The sequence below is a fragment of the Erpetoichthys calabaricus genome, chromosome 7 (genome assembly GCF_900747795.2).
Source record: "Erpetoichthys calabaricus chromosome 7, fErpCal1.3, whole genome shotgun sequence".
NCBI classification, from domain to species: Eukaryota; Metazoa; Chordata; class Cladistia; order Polypteriformes; family Polypteridae; genus Erpetoichthys; species Erpetoichthys calabaricus.
In genome coordinates this window covers 68,502,534-68,524,805 of record NC_041400.2, presented here as the reverse complement: position 1 = coordinate 68,524,805, position 22,272 = coordinate 68,502,534, and the positions used below count along the sequence as shown (strand labels likewise).

The 22,272-nt window shown below is 36.7% G+C and overlaps 1 protein-coding gene across 3 annotated transcripts in view; it reads left to right on the top strand.

The window, feature by feature from the left end:
* rasgrf2b (Ras protein-specific guanine nucleotide-releasing factor 2b) overlaps positions 1 to 22,272 on the top strand; it is a 511,409-nt gene that overhangs the window by 383,139 nt on the left and 105,998 nt on the right. For all 3 annotated transcript variants that reach the window (XM_051929617.1, XM_051929616.1, XM_028804694.2), the window contains exons 7-8: positions 6,895 to 7,088; positions 20,839 to 20,948. In XM_051929617.1, the coding sequence (XP_051785577.1) occupies positions 6,895 to 7,088; positions 20,839 to 20,948 (304 nt within the window). The remainder of the gene's footprint in view (positions 1 to 6,894; positions 7,089 to 20,838; positions 20,949 to 22,272) is intronic.

Sequence of the window (22,272 nt, the reverse complement as noted above, 5' to 3'; positions counted from 1 at the left end):
CTAAAGTAGCACATTAAATGGGGTTTAATAACAAAAGATGGAACAATTACAACAAGAGATAAAAAGAACACAAACATTGGGCAAATTACAACTTATGCTTGCAAAGCCTACCTACACAAATGTACTGCTGACAACAAACAAGTACAATTATTTCTACCCTGTACGAGTCCCTCAAAAATGATATTATTCACCCCTCTGGCCCTCATTTATCCCTCTTTTTAGTTAAGTCCTTGTCACCAGCTAACTCAAATGTCCATTCTTCCTTGCCAAGGTAAGGCCATTTAAATCACAGCCCTCGATTGCTTCCAGCCTTCCTGAACTAAGTACAGTAATCCCTCGCTATATCGCGCTTCGCCTTTCGCGGCTTCACTCCATCGCGGATTTTATATGTAAGCATATTTAAATATATATCGCGGATTTTTCGCTGCTTCGCGGGTTTCTGCGGACAATGGGTCTTTTAATTTCTGGTACATGCTTCCTCAGTTGGTTTGCCCAGTTGATTTCATACAAGGGACGCTATTGGCAGATGGCTGAGAAGCTACCCAGCTTACTTTTCTCTTTCTCTTGCTGACTTTCTCTGATCCTGACGTAGGGGGATTGAGCAGGGGGGCTGTTCGCGCACCTAGACGATACAGACGCTCGTCTAAAAATGCTGAAAGATTATCTTCACGTTTCTATCTTTTGTGCAGCTGCTTCCTGAAACGACATGCACGGTGCTTCGCATACTTAAAAGCTCGAAGGGCACGTATTGATTTTTGCTTGAAAAACAAACTCTGTCTCTCTCTCTCTCTCTCTTTGTCTGCTCCTGACGGAGGGGGTGTGAGCTGCCGCCTTCAACAGCTTTGTGCCGCGGTGCTTCGCATACTTAAAAGCAAACAGCCCTATTGATTTGTTTGCTAGAGATTGTTTTCTCTATCTATGTGACATTCTGTGCTCCTGACACGCACTCCTTTGAAGAGGAAAATATGTTTGCATTCTTTTAATTGTGAGACGGAACTGTCATCTCTGTCTTGTCATGGAGCACAGTTTAAACTTTTGAAAAAGAGACAAATGTTTGTTTGCAGTGTTTGAATAACGTTCCTGTCTTTCTACAACCTCCTGTGTTTCTGCGCAAATCTGTGACCCAAGCATGACAATATAAAAATAACCATATAAACATATGGTTTCTACTTCGCGGATTTTCTTATTTCGCGGGTGGCTCTGGAACGCAACCCCCGCGATGGAGGAGGGATTACTGTAATTCCATGGCCCCAGGTAGCAAAAAATATTGTATGTTCTCCTCATCATAGATATGAAATAGGAAAGGTCAGACAAGCTATTCTCCTCAGTACATTTGCGGAATTAAACATACTGTTCTCCATTGAATTGGGGAAGTGAAAATACATACATATGCTTTTTCACATTTAAATTAAGGTCTTATATGACCCAGCTTTGTGATGGTACTGCCCCATGCTGGTTTGATTAATGTTTCTACTCTCTTTTTCAGTCAGAATATTAATAAATGAGTGGTTGTTTTAGTTATTTTGGTTATCCTTTGTTGTTAGTAAGTTCCTGTACGTACTGTACCATTTCTGGTTTTGCATATTTTGCAAAGACCTCTATGATATGCTATTACTACTACTACTACTACTAATAATAATAATAATAATAGCAACCCATTTTAAGGTCTACCACCTTGTCATGATTGGGTGGCTTGCAATGAGCGATGCCAGTATGAGCTTTATGCTTCTAGTAGGGCCCCCCATGCCAGTAATGCTGAGGGGATGGGGCCAGACTAATGGTAGACCACTACCCACTCTGGCAGAGATATTAAAAAAGGTGTTAGCAAGAAACAGAATTCATACTTTTTTGGTTGTCACCCAAATAAAAAGAACCACATTTGTAAGTTAGAGGCCTACGTTCAAAAAGTGAGCTACATTCATCCCTGGCTAATGGTGAAGAAAACAGCAAGTATAGAGCAAGTAGGTGGAAGCTGCTGAAGTATGGCTACTGTGATGATCACTCCACGGAGTAGTAGGCCTGATCACCAGATTCAAACTACTATGGCTGTTTTGGGAACCCCAAAATTCCTGACCACCAAAGCAGTTACGATCTATGAGTGCATGCAATGGACAAAAGATATCAATGACTTAATCATGAAGTATATATTACATAATATCCGAATTAGAAAAGACACAACATATTAGAAACACAATTACACATATCCTTTACACAGAAATACCCAAACATACAAATCACAGAACAAAGAAACACAGGTCAGTGATGAACCATCCTCATAACTTCATTCCACAAATAAGACTTGAATAAATGAAACAAGAAGTTGCTGTTAACTTAAAGAAATAAACGGGAAATACCAATAATAGCACAGTCCTATTCAACACATGGGCAGATAACACATTCACAATATGCACCCTAGAACAGTGGACACTACAACAACTGATATTGACACCAACAAACCCACCAAGACACCATCCATTAAAGATTTTATACAACTACACCAACTGACAGAGGACATTGAGAGAACACTCATACAATACACAGGAACAGACCTTATTTTGTGTCTTCTTATACCAAAAACACTGAACAGAAAGAAACTGTTACCAAGAGCAAAACTCATTAATGAAAATATTCTTCCACAATACAAAAATAAAGTTAAAATATTAACAAATGTGCATACACTAATATATGCATCTACAGTCTCCAATGTCACCCACATTGGAATGAAAACATGAGATAGACCAAAAACAACAACATCACACCAACCCAAGAAACACGCCTGGGAACACCAACTAGAAACACAGATTTAAGAATATTAGAAGTAGCTTTGGCCGATTAACACAGTACAAAAAGAACAACACATCAATACTGCAAAGAATCCTTCATCAGTATTTAAGAGAATAAAAACACACAAAATATGAAAAGCACAATAAACATATAGATACATACTTAGGTACATGTAAACAAAAACCTGTAGTTAAAAAACAGGCTAAAACTACAAATTATGCATAATAATGAAAACAACACAACTCACAATTATAAAACAATGAAATGGTATTTTACAGTCACATACTGAAACATACATTAGAAACCAATGACATGCCAAGATAGGAAAACCTTACACAGTACTGTGATCTACTCTGATCTAATGCAGTTCAGCATAATAGCACAGCAGTTTGAATCAAGGAACTGCAGAAAATGACGGCAACTTAATTCCAATGCACTTCAAGCAATAAGGAAAACATATAACTGGAAGACACCTGACTTGCATGGAGTTCACAATTTCTGGTATAAAAGGTTCACCACTCGGCACTTGGTACTTACAGACAAACTGACATATGTTATACACAACCCACAATAGACACTCCTGGTTTTAACAGAAGACATCATTTATATGAATCCCAAGTCAAATGACACCACAGATCCTAAAAACTACAGACCAATCACATGTCTGCCTATGCTCTACCAAATACTTAACTTGCTATACAACAAACACAATATACACATTCATTACAGATAATGATATATAAAAAAAGTTGTGCCATGGCTGGCAAGGAATGGCTCTCAATTGACTCGGTGTCACTAACATCAGGCATACAAAAAAAAAAACTGAATCCTGCACACAGGATCCATTGACTGCATAAAAACATTTTACAGTGCCCTGCACATGACTACTACAAATAGTATACATATAGAAGATACACCCCATAGTCATACAGTGCCTACAAACAGTAATGGGACACTAGAGAACAACACCATATGTATGTATCAACAAACCATAAACACACAGACTCAATACCAATAAGACAAGGCATCTTCCAAGAAGATTTGTTTTGCCTTCTTTTGGTTCTGTCTCGCTCTCAACCCATTATCAAACAGATTAAACAACACACAATACTGATACAAGCCAAAACCAATACCAGCAATATACTCTACTACATCTATGCTGCATGGATGATATAAAGATATATGCAGGTACAAGCAAACAATTACAGTATTTAGTAAAAATAATGAAAACGTATTCACAAGACATACACATGAAGTTTGGACTGGTCAAATGTAAAATGATTAATATAGAAAAGTGATTCCTTAAATAAGGTTTGTATACCCTTGAAAATGGCAACCGAATCAAGGCCGTGGAAGAAGGTTAATTATACAGATACCTTGGGTTCCAAGAGGTCAAATGTATAGAACATAAACACATTGAACATACTTTTACACAAAATTATACATTACATCTTTCACAAATGCTAAAAACACACCAGGATGCATGCCACAGAATTAAAGCCAGAAATAAATATGTCATACCAATACTCAACTTATTCCTTTGGAGTTATACATTGGTCACAAACAGACCTACAACAACTCCAAAGGAAAACATTAACAGTACTCACAAAATACAAACAACACTACCCCAAAGCAGCCATATAATGAGTCGCTCTTACCCATGCTAAGGGAGAAAGGGATCTCACAGATATAAGTAAGTTACATAATATGTAGATTAATAATTTTAGAAAAATCTTCTATCCAAAACAGCATACATTAAAACTACACAAAGCAATAATTAATGCAGACACAAACTACACACCACCTAACCCATAAATTACAGAAAATATCATGGTGGACATAACAAACACACCACTTAAAACACAACCATGGACCCATAAACATATGGCATGGCAGACATCCTCATGAACTTGATCAGCCTTATGTGGATAAGATTGCGTCAAATAGGTAGCTAAGCCGTGGTGATATGGACACAGACAGAAATACACAGACACAATCAGATGGCAAATATTAGGCATCAAGAACTAGCAGTACAACACAAACAAGTAGATACATACAAACCATATTGTATGTGGTGGATTGTGGGTGGGGTATATTAAAAAAACACCCCCACACAATACTAGAAAATGAATGAATGAATTATGAATTATGAATTATGAATGAATGAATGAATCATGCTGGGACAGAACTATACTGACAGGCAAAACTATCCAACTTAACAGACCAGATGTGACAATGGTAGACTAATAAAATAAAACTACATATATTATTGATATAGCCATACCAAACACACAGCTTATAAAATACACACACACAAATAAAATACTGACGTTCACAGGTCTGATAGAAGAAACACGTCACTTGTGGAGAATGGACAAAGTAATCATTATGTAATCATTGTTGTATCTGAAACTGATGTCATCCCACATACACTACACAAAAGCCTACTGACATTATACTGTATATAAACTAATGCACATACATAAAACTACAGAAAGCAGTCATTTTAAATACATGTCACATAATGAGGACATTCCTTCACACAAACACAACAACATACGCACACACACACACACACACACACACACACACACAACATAAAATTGCCAAATGTCTTGGCCTAGGCTCAGTATAAGTGATAACAATGAGACTATCCCAGAATATACTTTTATTATACTTTTATATAATAATAATAATAATGTGTTTTTTCATGCACTTCAGCTTTCCTCCCACATCTCCAAGAGAGGATTATTGGTTTTGATTTGATGAGTGTGCGCATGATTGTGCTCTGTAATGAACTGGCACCATATTCAGGACTGGTTCCTGCTTTTTGCTGGATGCTCTTATTAGAAATACCTGCCACCACAACCCTGAACTGGTTAAAAAGTGTTTGATAATGGATGGACAAGTAAAATTATCCTAATATGCATTCTTCATCATCTTCTTATAATTATTATTTTAAAAACATATTAAATGCAAATGAACCATTCCTGCAACAACTGTGACCCAGAAGTAGCAAGGTTGCTCTTCAGTGATCAGGATCTGTAATTCTCTTGCTGACTCAATTAAAGTTCTTATTGCATAAATTAAAAGAGGATTGATGAGTGCTTACAATAAGCTCTCAGAGAAGTGATGATCCATTGAAATCACTTAACCTTCTCGATTTCTATTTACTATGGTTTTTGATTCTGGTAGGCTTTTTGCATTAGGCATTCTTTGGAGCAGTAATCCTCTACAGCATATTGTCATCATGCACACTTCTATTTAAGATTTTACTTCTTGAAAGTTCTCAGGTCTCATTTTGTGCAGTGTTGGATTACCCCTGTCTGTAACACTGTTATCTTCTTGACTAATGAATTTGAATACTCCTCTTTCAGCAAATGACAGAGATTTTTATATGCTAGGCAAGCTCAGTGAAAAAATATGCAGGTAAATTTTTCGTTTTTATGTCAACTAAACTAACAAAGGTCTAAAGATGAATATTTGAAATGAAAAATCAACTCCAGGAATGAAGGCAGCATATAAAGCGCATGTTAATGAAGGGATTGCTTCCTATGCTTTGGTTTCATATCCTACCAAGTCATATTTTGTGTGGGAATTTAACACTCAGAGGGGATGTTCTTAATAATTTGTTTTCATCTCATATCCAAATAATGTAGGTTAAATAGCTTGGTAATAATTAGCTGGTGTGGGAGTGGGGGTTTCATGTGATGGACTACTGTGAACTGTTAGTTGCCTTGGGCCTGTTGCTCTGACTTTTTTAAAAAGAATAGAACACACTGTTCAGATAGAAAGCTAAACAGTAATAAAAAATAAATAAATTGTTCCTGTGAGACAGAATTATTTCAGAAACTGGCCAGACCTGGAACTGAACTTAGGTGCCTTAGCTTACTTATGTCAATTCAGTAACAAATACTATATAAAAAACTTAGCCAGAACATGATCTAATTCATTCTTTCCTCAAGAGTAGGAAAAAATATGAGAACACTTCATTGTTAGCCTTTAGTAGATAGTTGGAATGGGTGTTAAATTGATATTTTGTGTGTGTGTGCTTGTGGCTAATGTGTGTAATCACTTGCTTTTAATTTAAATCACCCTTTCTCTTTTCAGCTGACCTGTTTGACATTTTATTGCCAATGTTGAACATTTATCAAGAGTTTGTGCGCAACCACCAGTACAGCCTTCAAGTTCTGGCAAACTGTAAACAGAACAGGGATTTTGACAAACTGCTAAAACAGTATGAATCCAATGCAGCATGTGAAGGGAGAATGCTAGAAACATTTCTGACATACCCTATGTTCCAGGTATGGCTTTTCTTTATCTGATAAGCACCATATTTTTTGAATTACTAACATTTTTCTTTCTTCTGAGGGCTATTATTATTTGTAAACAGGTGGCCATATTCTCTAAGTTCTGGGAAATGCCCAGAACAAACCCATTTTGTTGACAAGTGTGTGTCCAAATCTCATTGTCCCAAGTTGAAATGTCAGCTTGTAGCATATAATTAATCACCATTTTTTTAAACATGTTTTTTTTACTTCACTATTTAACATTGTAAAGAGATCATTCATAAATTATGATCAACAGTGAATGTCCTTAAATGTCATCTTCATGAGACATTATGATAGGGAGATAAGGTAGTATATGGAGCTAGAAAGTGTATATTTTACTTCTTGTGATTATTAACTACAGTGCCGCTTTTGGTATGAAAATTATACTGGGACCATAAAGACTTGGGAGAGAGACACTGTAAGAAGGGGCAGATCCATCCAGAGAAGCTACTTAGAGGATGTGTCTGTGTGAGAGGATCTTTGTGTGAGTGAGAGAGGAACAGGTTCAAGCATTTAAAGAGCAGCACTTACCAGCCCCACTCCTCTGCTTAAATCCATCGGTCTGGGTATGTGGAGACCAGCAAAAGAGTTAGTGAAAGTGAGTGCATATGGTATTGCCAGCCATAAGTGAATGGTATGAAGTTAAGCATGAGGTCTGAATGTGCAGGCAGGGGCCACAGTAGAAAAATAAAATCATTGGATCTGTTTCCAAACAAATATGACATTAGACAAGATGATAAATATTTTCTACTTTTCATTTCATCGTAAAATGAAGAAGCAATGTTATTCTCAGATCCCTTGAAGTTCAAAACCCCAACTATACACATGGTTTTGGAAATCTATCCAGGAGAAGCCACAAACAATTAACAGAGACCGCTAATTGTAACACTGCTGACTGCACTTAACAGCAGTAATTTGAATGAAGAATGGAAAATATTTGAAACAGCCAAAGTGTACTCTGAATGTATACACTCTTTACAACTCAATGAATAAAATGAGATAACCATGAAGTACCTTTTTATTTTTTTATCAAGAAATAAGCAACAGAAAGGAAGGTATCACTAAAATAAATTGCTGAGTTTCAGGATACTTGGCCTGTAACTCCTATTTTATTCCACAAACAGTGCACCTCATATGTTTTATTCTTTTTTGCATTATGCCTCAGCGTACAAATCAATCATTGAAAAATCAGTCCATATGCTAAGTATGTTTGTGTATTACAATTCTGAAATTTAAGTTTGCTGTTTATATTAATGCATATGTTAATGCATAATCTGTACAGAAATAAAAGGCAAACTGTAAATATATTCTCACTCACCCCCGCTTCAATCTCTACAGCTGTTTTCACTTTTTTTCTGTTTAATTAGAAAGCCAAAAATCTTAAGCAAAAATGAAAACAATAAGGTGGCATACATAATTTTTCTTGTTTCCTTATGAGCACATTTTAGAGGCTTCAGGACAACTTTTCCTTTCATTCACTGATACATTTCCCAGAAATAATTGCATTATTTGAATTTTTTCATAAATGTAAATACACATTTGTATTATTTTTCTGTAACTTCTTTATGTGCAGTATATAGCCAAGGGTTATTTTTCACTCATCAATTCATAAAACATTTATTTTGCCATTATTTAATAATATTAGTAACTTGCTTTGGGTGGCATGGTGGTGCAGTGCTTAGCAGTGCTGTCTCATACTTTTAGGACCCTTGTTTCTAATCCAAGCTCAGTAATTCAATTTGGAATCTGTACATTTTCCCCTGTGGGCTTTTCTCTGGTACTCTGCGTTTCCTCCCAGTTCCCAAAGACATTTGTATTAGGTGAGCATTGTTTATACTGGTTTATTCTAAATTGAAATTATAAGGAACTTTGTGACTTCCAGTTATTACACTGAAAGAATTTTTTTAACTTTTCAACCAATTTTTGTTGTGCACATGAACTTCCTTAGTGGAGTACACATTGAGGTTGTGTTTAGCATTTCTCTATCACAGCTCCAAAGTAATGGGATCAAATTACAGCTCAGCCATTGCCTGTGTCATATTTACACATTCTCCCTTTCATGATTTAGGTTTTCTATAAGAACTCTAGCTTTATTTTGAAATCTCTACTACATGAAGATTAGGTGATTCAAAACTGGCCTGGGGCCTCATGTATAAATGGTGCATACGCACAGAAATGTTGCGTAAGAACGTTTCCACGTTCAAATCGCGATTTATAAAAGCTACACTTGGCGTAAAGCCACGCACTTTTCCACGGTACCTCATACCCTGTCGTACGCAAGTTTTCCGCTCGGTTTTGCAGACTGGCGGCACCCAGCGTCAAAGCTCTGCTACTGTTCCTGTGTGTTTACCCTTTCTTAGATCCACATCCACGACAGCGGCTTTATCAAATACACTGAAATTAACCGCATATCGTTCATAAATTTAAAGCATCTGATTGTAATTAATCTGTAACGATATAATGGTCCACAGAATGGTCAATCTATTCTAAATACCATAACTGCTTTAGAGTTGTTACTCTCATTGCACCTTCTTCTTCTTCTGTCAGCTGCTCCCATTAGGGGTTGCCACAGTGGATCATCTTTTTCCATATTACTCGCACTGCACCACTCGGAGTATTTATATCACTGTATCTGAGTGTGAATCACAGATCTACAGCGATCGGAAAGAGAATTATCAGTATACAGCATTAAGCACTCGCTGCCTCAGCCATTTGCTATTTGAACTGCTCTCATCCGACCAACGCTTCACAGCCTTTCCTGTTCGGACCTCGTGGTTCACAAACAGTTTCATCCCAAGAACTATACACGCACTCAATCAGTCCATCAAGTGCTCCTTGTAAAACTGTTTGTACTTGCAAGTTACCGTGAGGTAATTGTACTTATGATACAGTTATAATATTGCACAACCTGAGCCACTTTATAAAGCGCGTATTTACATATGATGATGATATCATTTTTAAGATGAAATGCATCAAAATATGTTAATTATTATAAAATACAGATAAAACTTTAACTTTAACTACATGGTGCCGCGGCGCTAGCGAGCTTGAGCTTCGTTCATGGTTTGTTCCTGCCTCTCGCTGTTTTCATGCTGTGGCTGGCGCGACACTGGAAGGATAGATGGATAGAATAATTAAACATTACGAAGATATTTCGATGTTCCTTAAAAGTTTTGAAGAATCGGCGTTCTAAGCTTACAGATGGCTTAACATCTATTACAGAGCTGATTGTGTGGCGATTTGGTATTTGGTGAAGGAAAAGTAAGTACAGGAATTGGGGGTTAGTATGTTTGAAAAAGACAGTACTTCTGTAATAAAGCATTTCATTGAAGGTCACGCATGGCACAGCAAGCATCATACTGTAAGACATGAACAATCACTGCGCCACCGTGTTCCCATGTCTAATAACATGCTTTAAGTCATATCATCATGAAAATGATATCACGTATATTTCTCAGTATTTTAATTACTCAGAGAGCTGTAATATTACAAACGTAATGGATTCTGTGTCCTGTCGGAGGAAGAGCACGTAGTGATTCAGGCACATAGAGCACATATAAGATCAAATACAAAATAAAGCATTTAACGTGCTACTTTAGTTACGATGAGATTTGAGAAACAGTAAATTAAACGATTTTAAGATGAAGTTTATGATGTTCTACTTTAATGACAAAATAAACTACGTGATTAAAGTGGAAATTTCGAGATTAAAGTTGACATTTCGTGCTTTTTTCACACTGTGTGCCTTTTTTTTCACTGTACCCTAATAAGCTTTCATATGACACTCAGACGGTGGGCTACGAGTCGCCTTTTCATGCCAACTTTGATATGTGACAACTTTTTTATTTCGGGCACTGTGCGACTTTATGAACTTGAGCTTTCAAGTTTCTCCGACATACTATGTCACTCGATCAACTTCTTTTTGTTGTTTATACCACTGTTTAAACCAACAAATAGTACATTTTCTTTGCCTCCATTTGGTATTCGCTGAAATTCTTCTATTTTTCCTCGTACTTTTGCCATTGCCTTTTCACAGAATGCTGGGCTTAAGGGCTATTTATATTGATTTGCATATTCAAAGAGGCGTAATTCTGGGAGGAATTGGGGCAGGACAGCAAGCGCGTGCACGTGCATTTATTTCCACGCTCAGCGGGATTTATGTAGCGGAAGAACGCAGAAGTTGGCAAATGCACAGATTCCTGTATCTGGATTTTTCTGTTTGTAAGCACATTTCGGCTTTTGTGCTTACATCATGTTATAGTGCGAATTCTACACACGGCGTTATGCATGAGGCCCCTGGTATGTATGAATATGTGTATGTGATTGACTTTGCCCCATGATTGCGGCATCCAGTCCAGGTATGTCCTACCTGGCACCTGATGTTCTGGAATGCAATAAATTATGCTGGACAACAGAGATTTTGTTTCCTGAAGAGCTTTAGCTGTATCTTATGTATTTTGTCCTGTTGATCACAAACATCACCTTTAAATTTTTCTACCAAGTACCTTTTTATTGCAATTGCCTACACAGATGCATTCAATTACATTTATGTCAGTTTGTACAAATACAGATGCACATTTCCTACAGGCATAGCATAGTGTACCTACTTAGCCTTTATTGTCTAGGGTACAATACCATCTTACCAATGTCATAACAGCTGCCATACATTCTGTTACATTTTTGGTGAGTATATACTGAAAGCTCAAATATGAAGCATGACTATACTTGTTATGAAAGTGTATGAGCCTTACTTCAGCTGTGTTTTTGGCAATCAAGACAAACTCTGGACTCCTCACATTTGTGTTGCAACTGTCAATCTGACAGTTGTTCACAATCCTAATGATATGATGAGAACAGGACTATTCTTCTGTCTGATCAATGTATCTGGCTTCTCTGCTTAAAATAAATCAATTGAATACCCCAATCTGCCTTCAGCAATAAGACCATGGCGTATGATGATAGTTTGCTAGTACCAAAGTCATCAGAGACATGGAACCTAGATAAGGGAGACAAAGGTGCCACAAGGCACATGGAAAATGACAGAGATCCAGGTTTTGAACCATTTATATCAAGTGAGACTCATCTAACAGAGTCAGAATGAAATGACTGATCAGGGATTTAGGTTTGTCAATAGAAAAGCAGAATAGAGATTGCTGTCTCCTGGTAAAAAAGTTCTTTCTTTCAGATTCACCAAGAGGATCTTAAAAATTTCTTTGCATAGATTGGTAACCTCTGTCTCTGCACTGACATTGATGGGTTGTTCATGGCTTTAGATTATAAGCATGACTGACAACACTGGTGTCTTTCTTCACTGTAAAGCCTGAGCACTATCTTGTTACACAATGACAATATCTGCCCTTCATTGCCCATTGGCTATATTGTACACTTGAAAGAAACCTATGGAAATATGAAAATGTATTTGAAACATATAAAGTACAACAACTACAACTGGGACATCTGGGATGATCTAAAAGTAGTGGCACTGCTGCTAGGAATGCAGCTCAGATATACCAAGTGCTGTTACTTAACTTAAAAATAGGATAACCATAGTAAAGAGTCTAATTACATTAAAATAACTGGCTGCTTCATTAGCATTTGGTTTCAGGACAAAAAAGTGTGGCACATAAATCACTTGTCGATCTAACAAAGATATTTTAGCCTCTTCTTCATATAAAACTTGGACTGATGAAAAATTTTGTGAAAGCCATGAGCAAAGAAGGTGAAGGATTTCTATATTTGACCAAGATGTTTCCATGAATAGCTGTTGCCAAGATTAAGGAAGGTATTTTTGATGGTCCACATATCAGACACATCATTATTGGCAAGTAGTTTGGAGATCTGCTAGTGGGACTGGAGGAACTCACATAAAAGGCATACAACAACATGTTGTTGGCAACTACAGAGCACCAAACTATGTCCATCTGTTTCATAACATATATCAAGCATACAAAAACCATGAAGTGCAACATGATGGCAAAGATTAATTTTCTACATTCGCTTCTTCCCTGCCAATCTTGGTGAAGTCAGTGATGAACTAGTTGAAAGGTTTGACCAGAACATTGATTGCAGTGGTGGAAAAGCAGAATCGGGACAAATGGAATCCAAAGCTGATGACTATTGTGTTTTTTGTCTTTATTCATTTTTATTTATTTTTAAATAGAAACAGATAACATTCCATACAGTCAAGTCAAATTTAACAAATCAAAGCAAAATTCTACCCCCACCCAAGAGAAAGAGAGGGGAGCCTGCAACCGAAACTACTCTATAAAAAGAGCAAAGAAAGAAGGGTATCCTTTTCCCTGAAATGGAAGTTTATTCTAAAATGTTATTGATTAGATCCTGCCATGTTCTGAAAAAGTTTTGAACAGATCCTCTAAGTGAAAATTAGATTGTTTCCAATTTCAAGTAGTATAGAACATTGGTCCCACTGACTTAAGAGTTTTGGGAAATGATTCTTCCAATTGAGCAAGATAAATCTACGTGCTCGTAGTGTAGTAAAGGAATTTACAGTTTGTTTGTCTTTCTCCATTTTAAGGTTGTCTGGGAGTACACCAAAAACACATGATAATGGGTTTGGAGTTACTGTGATACCAAGGACATCTGATAGGCATGCAAAGATTTTTGTTCAAAATGATGTTAATTTGGTACACACCCAGAACATGTGGCCCAGTGAGGCTGGAGCTAGATTGCAACATTCACAGGTCGAATCTTGTCCTGGAAACATCTTGGACCATTTTAAAAGAAATAAATTTCGCTTGATAAGAGATTTCAAGTTGAATGAGTGAATGTTTTGCACATATGGAGCTCGAGTGTATTCTGTTCATTGGCTGTCTTCCACTCCTTTTCTGAAATATTGAGTGACTAATCTTTTCCCCAATGTATTCTGGAGTCTTTGAAAGGAAGAGACTAAAATATTTTCATAAATTGTAGAAATTCTATCTGAGTTTTCAAGACTGATCAATAATTTTTCTGGAATAGAACAAGGTGGAAAGTGAGGAAAATTGGGCAGGTTCTATTTAGCAAAGTTTCTAGCTTGAAAGTAATGTAGGAATCGTGTTGATGAGAAGTTGTATTTGAAGCATTATTGTTCGTCAAATGCAAAGACATTATCTTTGTACATGTCTCTAAGTGTGTTAATCCCATTAACATTGCATAGTGTATATATTGTATTTTAGCTGATGACTATTGTTAAACATCAAAAAGAGAAGCATCAGATGCTGAGTGCAAAATAAAAAATCAGCAGTAAAACATTGTGATGTGTGAGTTACTGTCCAGCACCTGAGAGAAGACGCTGAGTCCAAAGGCTTAAAGAAAACCAACTTTATTATTTTCAAAACAGGAACAGTCAGGGAATTTTTTCAAATGGGAGCTACCTCTTCAATACACACAAACACAGAAAATGTGCAGGGATGGGGCCAGGTCATTGACTGGGTTATAATGTTCCCTGCATCACCCATCTGGTGACAGATGTTACACAAGTTGCCTCAGTGTCGCTCGGACCTGTGGTTGCCTCGGCAATGAACAAACAACCCTCGACAACATGTCAATTGCGTTTTGGCGTGCAGCACCATTGGGGTGGGAAGCAAAACAGTTCAAAAATCTCACAGCAATTTTAGCTGAAATAAACTAATGCAATATCTCAGCATCATTTATCAATTAAAGAAGCTAAATTTAATAAAAGTGAACTTCATGTTTCTCCAAATTCCTACATGATGCAGTCAACCTGCATTATATTTGTGTTCAGCATGAAGTTGTATCGTGTATTTTCGTTAAAAGGCATTGATTTCTGCCCTAACCAGAGAGATATAAGACTCATAATGAGGATCAGATATTAACGGTGGAATCTCTCAAGTTTGTTTAAGCTATATTCAATTTCAGAAACTGCTTTATTACTTTATAAGCCTTATGTGCATGATCAGTAATGAAAGCAATAAAAAAATCTCTTTTAAAGTCTTTAGTAGCCATCCAGATGAAGATAGAATCACTTATTGAGTTGACATTTGCCTCAGTTTCATTAAGAGTTGTTTAATAAATTCAGTGGATTGTGAAAGTGAAGTGTTGAAAAGCCACAGTGCAGGCCTAGAGGACAAAAGTAGAAGATGAAGATTTAATACTGAAAATCTATGATCAGAAAGACAGGTGGAAAGTAAGGATGCACTAAGAGAGTAAGATGATAGTGTTTTAGAGACTAAGATATAATCAGTGCTGGAGGGAAGATTTGTGACCTGTGGAAAAGAAAGAGAATTCTATAGCAGGTGGATTAAGGAGTCAGAATGAATCGACCAATGTCAGAACAGAAACAAACTTGGCCAGAGTGTATGAGGCGCTTGGAACACGCTAATTTATTAGGGAAGGAGCTTTATCTAGAAGTGGGTCAATGAAAGAGTTTGCATTGGTACCTATAGCAAGATCATATTCAGAAAATGATAGATTATTTTAGCAACGTCAGAAAAACATTCACTAATCTATGGTATGGGTGTATAACTTGAGCAGCAGGCAAGTTTTCTGCCACCCAGCTCAGCCAAAGAGTAATAATACCTTCTGTCATTGTCACCCCCAGTGGCAACAATTTTAACCTGTAATATTCGTCTAAATAAAATCATAATGTGTGGACACAGATGATGAGGCAGCAACAAGATAATGTTTAGAAGTAGTGTGCTGTCCTTCTTTATGGTTTTCATAACAGCTATCCAGTTCAATATGTTTGTGATGACCAGAAGACTGACTTATTCAGTCATCCCAGTTAAGAGTTAGCCTCAGCCTGAACACCTGTATAGATGTTTCTAAACCATGATAAAATGTCTGGCCTAAACATTACCACTTCAAAAAACTACCAAGATTCTTAATCAGTCCCTTTACCACTGTCTTCATCTGCCATTCCTCTCTATTTGCAGGAGATCTGTTTTTTTTATTTTCAGCTGTTGTCACAAACCTTTCATCACTGGTATCCAGATGCGAATGGCTGCATCTCCCCTCCAGCTCACACCTGACTGCATTTGCATATCCTTTCTTCTCACTCTGATTGACATTGTTAAACATTTCTACCCAAGTGTAAATTGCTTTCTGTTTTGTATACAACTAGACAATAATCACAGAAAAAATGTTTCATTAAAATTCACTTACAGTCCTTCATTATATGTAATGAAGGATATCACAGACAAATCTAAAAAAAATTACTTATTTCAGTCATGGGCTATGGAAAACATCTGCAGCAGGAAGGCAGTTGTGGATACACTAAAATTGCTGCAAAACATTCAAATCCAGGATGAGAAACAGTTCATTTGGTAGAGCTAACTCAGCTGAGACTTTGGGTAAGATTAGTATTTCCTCCAATGCAGTCTATGGTAGAGTGGGATGTTATGTTGTCTGCGGGAGGTGTTTAATTTTTCTGTTTATTATACAGTGTGACAGTTTGAAGTCCCTCTCGACCCTTTGAACCCTCAGCCAACACTCCAGACTAGATAAAAGTCCAATATTATTTATTTGAACAATTATGTGCACAAAGCACCCTCCACTCCACAATACTCATAAACAATTGCTACAATAAACCAATAATCAATCCTCCACTCCCAGACGCGTTGCCACCCTTCCTCCCGATTCAGCTCGTCCGTCTGGGATCTCCCACAGTCTTTTATAGTCCATGACCCAGAAGTGCTTCTGATCCTTCAGTCCATGTGATTACCCAGCACTTCCGGGTCAGATGAAAACTCTTCTTCTTTATCCCGGAAGTACGTCATTTCTTCTGTCGCTGTGACTAAGACGTACTTCCGGGAAAATAACAGTCCCTGGGCCTCCCTGCAGCGACTCCTGGTGGCTCTCATAGTATCCAGCAGGGCTGTCCATTAAAACTCCATTGTCCATGATTCCCTGCTGGCATTCCGGGCACCTCCATGGTGCAAGGAGTGCTCCATCTGGCGGCCTGGGGGTATTGGCCGGGATGAATGGCCAGCCATATCTCACAACAGGCTGTATGGTAAAGTAGTCATGGACAAATCATAGCACGTACACTTTCTAAACCTTCCAGTGAACATATTGTAACACCTTTTCTTTCTTGTGTGTACAGTATGTCCAACTGATACTGTAGCAGAGGGCAGATTGATAACCCTGGCACAGTTGCATGTTCACTTGAACATTGTGCAATTATTCAGTTTAACTGTGAAGGGCTAGTGGCCTCTTTGTGGCTAGTTCCAACCTTGTGCCCAATGTCTGCAGGATAGGATCTGTCACTTTGTAATCCTGAATTAGATTAAGCAAGTTCACTGTTATTTCATTCTTATTAAAAACAGCTTGTACATGTTAGCAGATCAGTAATGTCTGAAGTTAAGAAAGTTAGGTGGAAAGTAGAGTGCAGTAGATTTTCTATAGCTCCTTCTCCAAAACATACCTCCAGTTAGGTCTGTTGGTGTGATTTGGATTTGTGACTGCATTGCAAAGTAGTGATAACTGCATTTAAACAGGTCCTGTTCATTTGGTTCTTCATGATGAACCACTGACAATATTTTTGACTTTTTGGGATGCTTGCGTTAAGCAGAGTTCAAAGCTTAGTTCAGACAATGATTGACAGACTTCCTGACATGTTTATTACTATATAGTACAGAAGTTTCTACCCCCCACATAATGATAGCAAAATGCTTTTATGTCATAAAAACTTGATTTCATAAAGCTTAATTGCATTATTTCACAGATACTTTGGTTGATTGTTGTTTATATCATCACACACACACAATTTATCTTCCAAGACAGTTATAAAAACATTAATCACATATGTAGTCGACAATCAAGAGCCAAAAACCTTAACGGCACTGGACAATAGCATGGCATGAAAAATATGTTCAAACTGTACTCAAACAGAGATCAATCTGCGGTTTTAACTCAGACTTTTAAAATTTTGAGGCAGCAACACTAACCACATTTCAAAAGTAAATCAGTGATTTTTCTCTGACATACTAATGCTATAAATTAGTTATTTTTGATTTTCAGCTCTAAATTGGAAATGTGTCCATGAGTGTGGTTGTATCCATTCATGTGCCCTGTAATGAGTGAGTGATTCATCAAGAGCTGTTTCCTGCTTTGCTCCTGAGTACTTTGTGTGACTTTTATTATCCTCTTTAATAAAATCCCTTTGTGCGTCCAGGTGTCCGTGTGTGTGTGTGTCTTCTGGTGAAGTGCGCATGTGCGGGGCTTCTGGTGAAGTGCGCATGTGCGGGGCACGGTGCGATGCGCAATATTACTGTCAGAGAAAGTTAGAGGCGTTTTACGGAAATACAAACCAGTATTACTGCGAGAGGAAATTAAAGGTACAAAATACAGTGATGCATATTACAGCCACATACAAGCCAGTATTACTGTCAGAGGAGGTTAAAGGCATATTACTGACACACACGCCTGTATTACCGCCAGAGAAAATTAAAGGTATATTACGGATGTACAAGCCAGCGGACGTACAAGACAGTATTACTGTCACAGAAAATTAAAGACACACAATACACGGTGGCAGCCCACGAAGAACGGTCAGCTCAGCAAGTAAACATCAACAAAGGAAAGGCTGAAAGAAAGAAAAATACGACCAACAAAAAGAATGAGGTCAAAGTCCCTTGCCATTTAATATAGACTGTTCCTACTAATGTTTATGCACTACTGTTCTAGCGCCTGTTATTGTAACGGGCTAAATGACTAGTATATGTATAAACTTTGGCTCCTTAATTGAAGAAAGCAAATACCTACTATGGTTGGAGTCCATTATAGATGCCCATGGCTACTTAAAGATTTATATTTTGTCTGTTTCTAGCACAACCAATGCCTGCAGTGAGTATAGTTTTCCAAACCTTTTCTGAATTTATCAGAACAGGTAATTACATTAAAATTTCCCTTCTTCCAGAAGCACATTCCCTTACCTTTTATGTGATTTAGATTTTATCAATGTTCTGGTTTTGGATTATATGCATTTTGCTGCTGAAGCCCTGTTCATATTCCCATTGGGTAAAATATGAACTGCCTATATCTGTATCATGGATCCTATAAAAGGTGTGCTAATGTATCATTGGGCACAGTATAACACACACACACAAAGTCACAGCAATCATTGCAATTAAACCAATAAACACTGCAACCAATGTTAATTATGACCCTGTATCTAAATATCTGTAAAACTAAGCAAGTATTTTATATGTAGATTTCTGTTTCCGCATTAGCCACATCATCCTTGTTTAGTCAGTATAAAATAAAAGTCCATGAAAAGGCTTATTACTCATTGAAAAGAAATAAAACATTTGTGAAATAATAGAACATTCTCTCACTTGGAGTTTTACTGTTTAATGTTTTTCAAATGCAGTTGTTTACATTATAAAATATTTGTTATTTGAATAGGTATTTTAAAGCTTTTGTTCACACTGCAGCTAAAAGTTACTTTATTCAGATTTATGTTGGGTTTGGCTTTTCAAAGTAATTTAACAAATTATACAAATTTCACATACACGTGTAAAGATACTTATCATGTGGTCTGGATACAAAAAGTATATAAAAACAGACAGGTATGACCTTGTAGACAGATGTTGATTACTACACTACTTCACACTGCTACAGTGTAGAACATTTCCAAATTTGTCAGCATATGATGCCAAAGAAGATAAACTCAAAAGCTGCTGTATCTGTACATAAAATCCTGCAGACACGCTAGTAATGCCAGTACTGGTGACAGTGAGAGATTTCAGGATATTGCGTACAATGAAGTGGCTACAACAGTAGAGTAAATCATTTCCTGTGATTCTCTGCTAATTTTGGGCTGATTAAACTATTCTAAACCTATTGGAAAATTTTACCTCTAAATGTTGGTACTTTGATGGCACTGAACCTTAAAAAGATTCTAATTTATGTTTCATTAAAGAATGCAACTTTGTCACAGATGTTTCTCCTAAAATTCCTTAGGAGAGTGGCTCGAAATAAAAAGGTGATATGAGATACAACTGAGGTAAAAGGAGTGAAAATTGAGAATTTGGTTTGAAACACACAGTATATTTATGAGATCTCTTTCTTATCTTGTTTTAAACTCTTTCAAGACTTCATATTTAATATTGGTCTGATGACTTTATCCAACATTTGAAATATGATTGGTTACTTTTCTTGTGATTTTCCAATTGCAGCACAGGCAGATGACATGAGTAGCTTAAGTTCACACAGTGGTGTCCATAGTGAGATCTGAATCCACAACCTGAGGGTTTAAAGTCCAAAGTCTTAACCATTGTGTCATACTGCCTGCCCTTTCTTTGACAATGAGTGTGATCTAATTGGAGCACATTCCCGTGGAATTATGTGATAACCTAACTTATTAGCATCACAAGTTATTTTGATCTATGACTGCCATTCCAATCAGCTCTGGCCAGCCACCCTTTTAATCTCTGTTGGCTTTGTTTTTCTTACTTCTATACCTACTTTTCAACAGTATATCTTATCTGCTTGCTCCACTTCAAACACACCCCTAAAATGAGCACAACAGCTAAAACATTTTGTTTGCTATTTTACAGGATAACAAATTATATACCCTCCAAAGATTAATGATGTTATTTAAATGTGCTTATTTTTGAAAACAATCCATCACAAAACAAAAAGAAACTGACATATATTTTTTAAAAAACTAAACATTAACTTTTCTATTATAATATTACAAATAATGTATAAAAAAGTGTGTAAAGTGAACTTTAAGTTAGATATTCTGATCTCTCCTTAGATTCCTAGGTATATTATCACTCTTCATGAGCTCCTTGCCCACACCCCTCATGAACATGTTGAACGTAAGAGCTTGGAATTTGCTAAGTCTAAACTAGAGGAACTTTCCAGGTGAGTCTGACTATCCATATATTTTGTAGCCTGTTGTATCTATCAACTAACAATACAATATGAAATGTTAACCTTGAGATGTGGAGGAGTGAGGTGAACTTTCACAACCAGTGATCCAGTTAATAACATTTATAATACGTGAAAGCCAACTGTAGAGTTGAAACCAGTGACATGAAATTTTAATTTCAAAGCATCCTTCAGAAATGGTAAACTACACATAGAAAGTCAACCACTTAACCGAGGAAACAAATCATTTTATAGCTGGTATATTTTACAAGGAAAACTGGTATTAATGTTTCTTTTTTTTTTCCCTGCCATTTTCCTGTTAGGCGTTTGGGTCATCTTATTGCTGTGCTTTACACCTCTGCATTTTTTTGCTAAGTGCAGGTCTCAGTTATCAACCTTGATACATTCCATCCATTTTTTCCATGGTTTACCTCTTACTCTCCCATTTCTGATGCACTACCCATTTTATTAAACTTCACCCTTCCATTCTTTGCCTATGCCTATCCCATCTCAGACTTGATGCTTGAATCTTGTCTTTAATAGCCCTTATTTTCAGCTCCTGTCTGATTTCTTCATCATACATTCTGGCTGCAAGGGTTATGCCTGTATTGCATTATTTCATCTCCCCCTTTCTTAAGTTTTATTCTTTCACAGCCCAAGTTTATGTACTTTACATTAGAACAGATCTAACGTTTACTTTGTACAAGAGTGTTTTTTATCATAAGTGGGCTCTATTTGTCCCAGAAAACTCCAGTGATTTTTCAACATGCATTGCCTGCTCCTTGTTTTTCACTTAGATGAATATAATATTGCATAAAAAAATAATGCAGAATAAAAATAATTTCATTTTATTATTTAGTACTGTATGCACATAAAGGAAGGGTTACAAAATTGAATTGACTAACAAAAGGAAACAAAATGGCACCCTCACTTAGATCACCATTGCTATAAATAAAAATTTATTAAAACCTTTTGATACTGTCATAATCTGAAGTTCCTGGTGTATTAGTTTGGCAGAAAAAGATGGTCCCTGCTGTTGTTGTTGTCACGTGAGAACTCTGGTCTTACAGAAACAGGACTATTTTTTACTGCATGTATTTCTGCATATGCTTCAATGCATATGTAAACAAGTATCTAAATTGATGGTTAGTATTAAAACTGAAGACTGATCAGTGAAAGATAAATGATGCAATATTTGCAAGAACTGAGTCTAAAACTGGGGCAAAAAATAAGAATATAAAATCTTAATTTAAATAAATGAAGAACAATTTCAAAATTCCAAAAGAACAAATAAAAAATATCACAAAAATGTAATCAA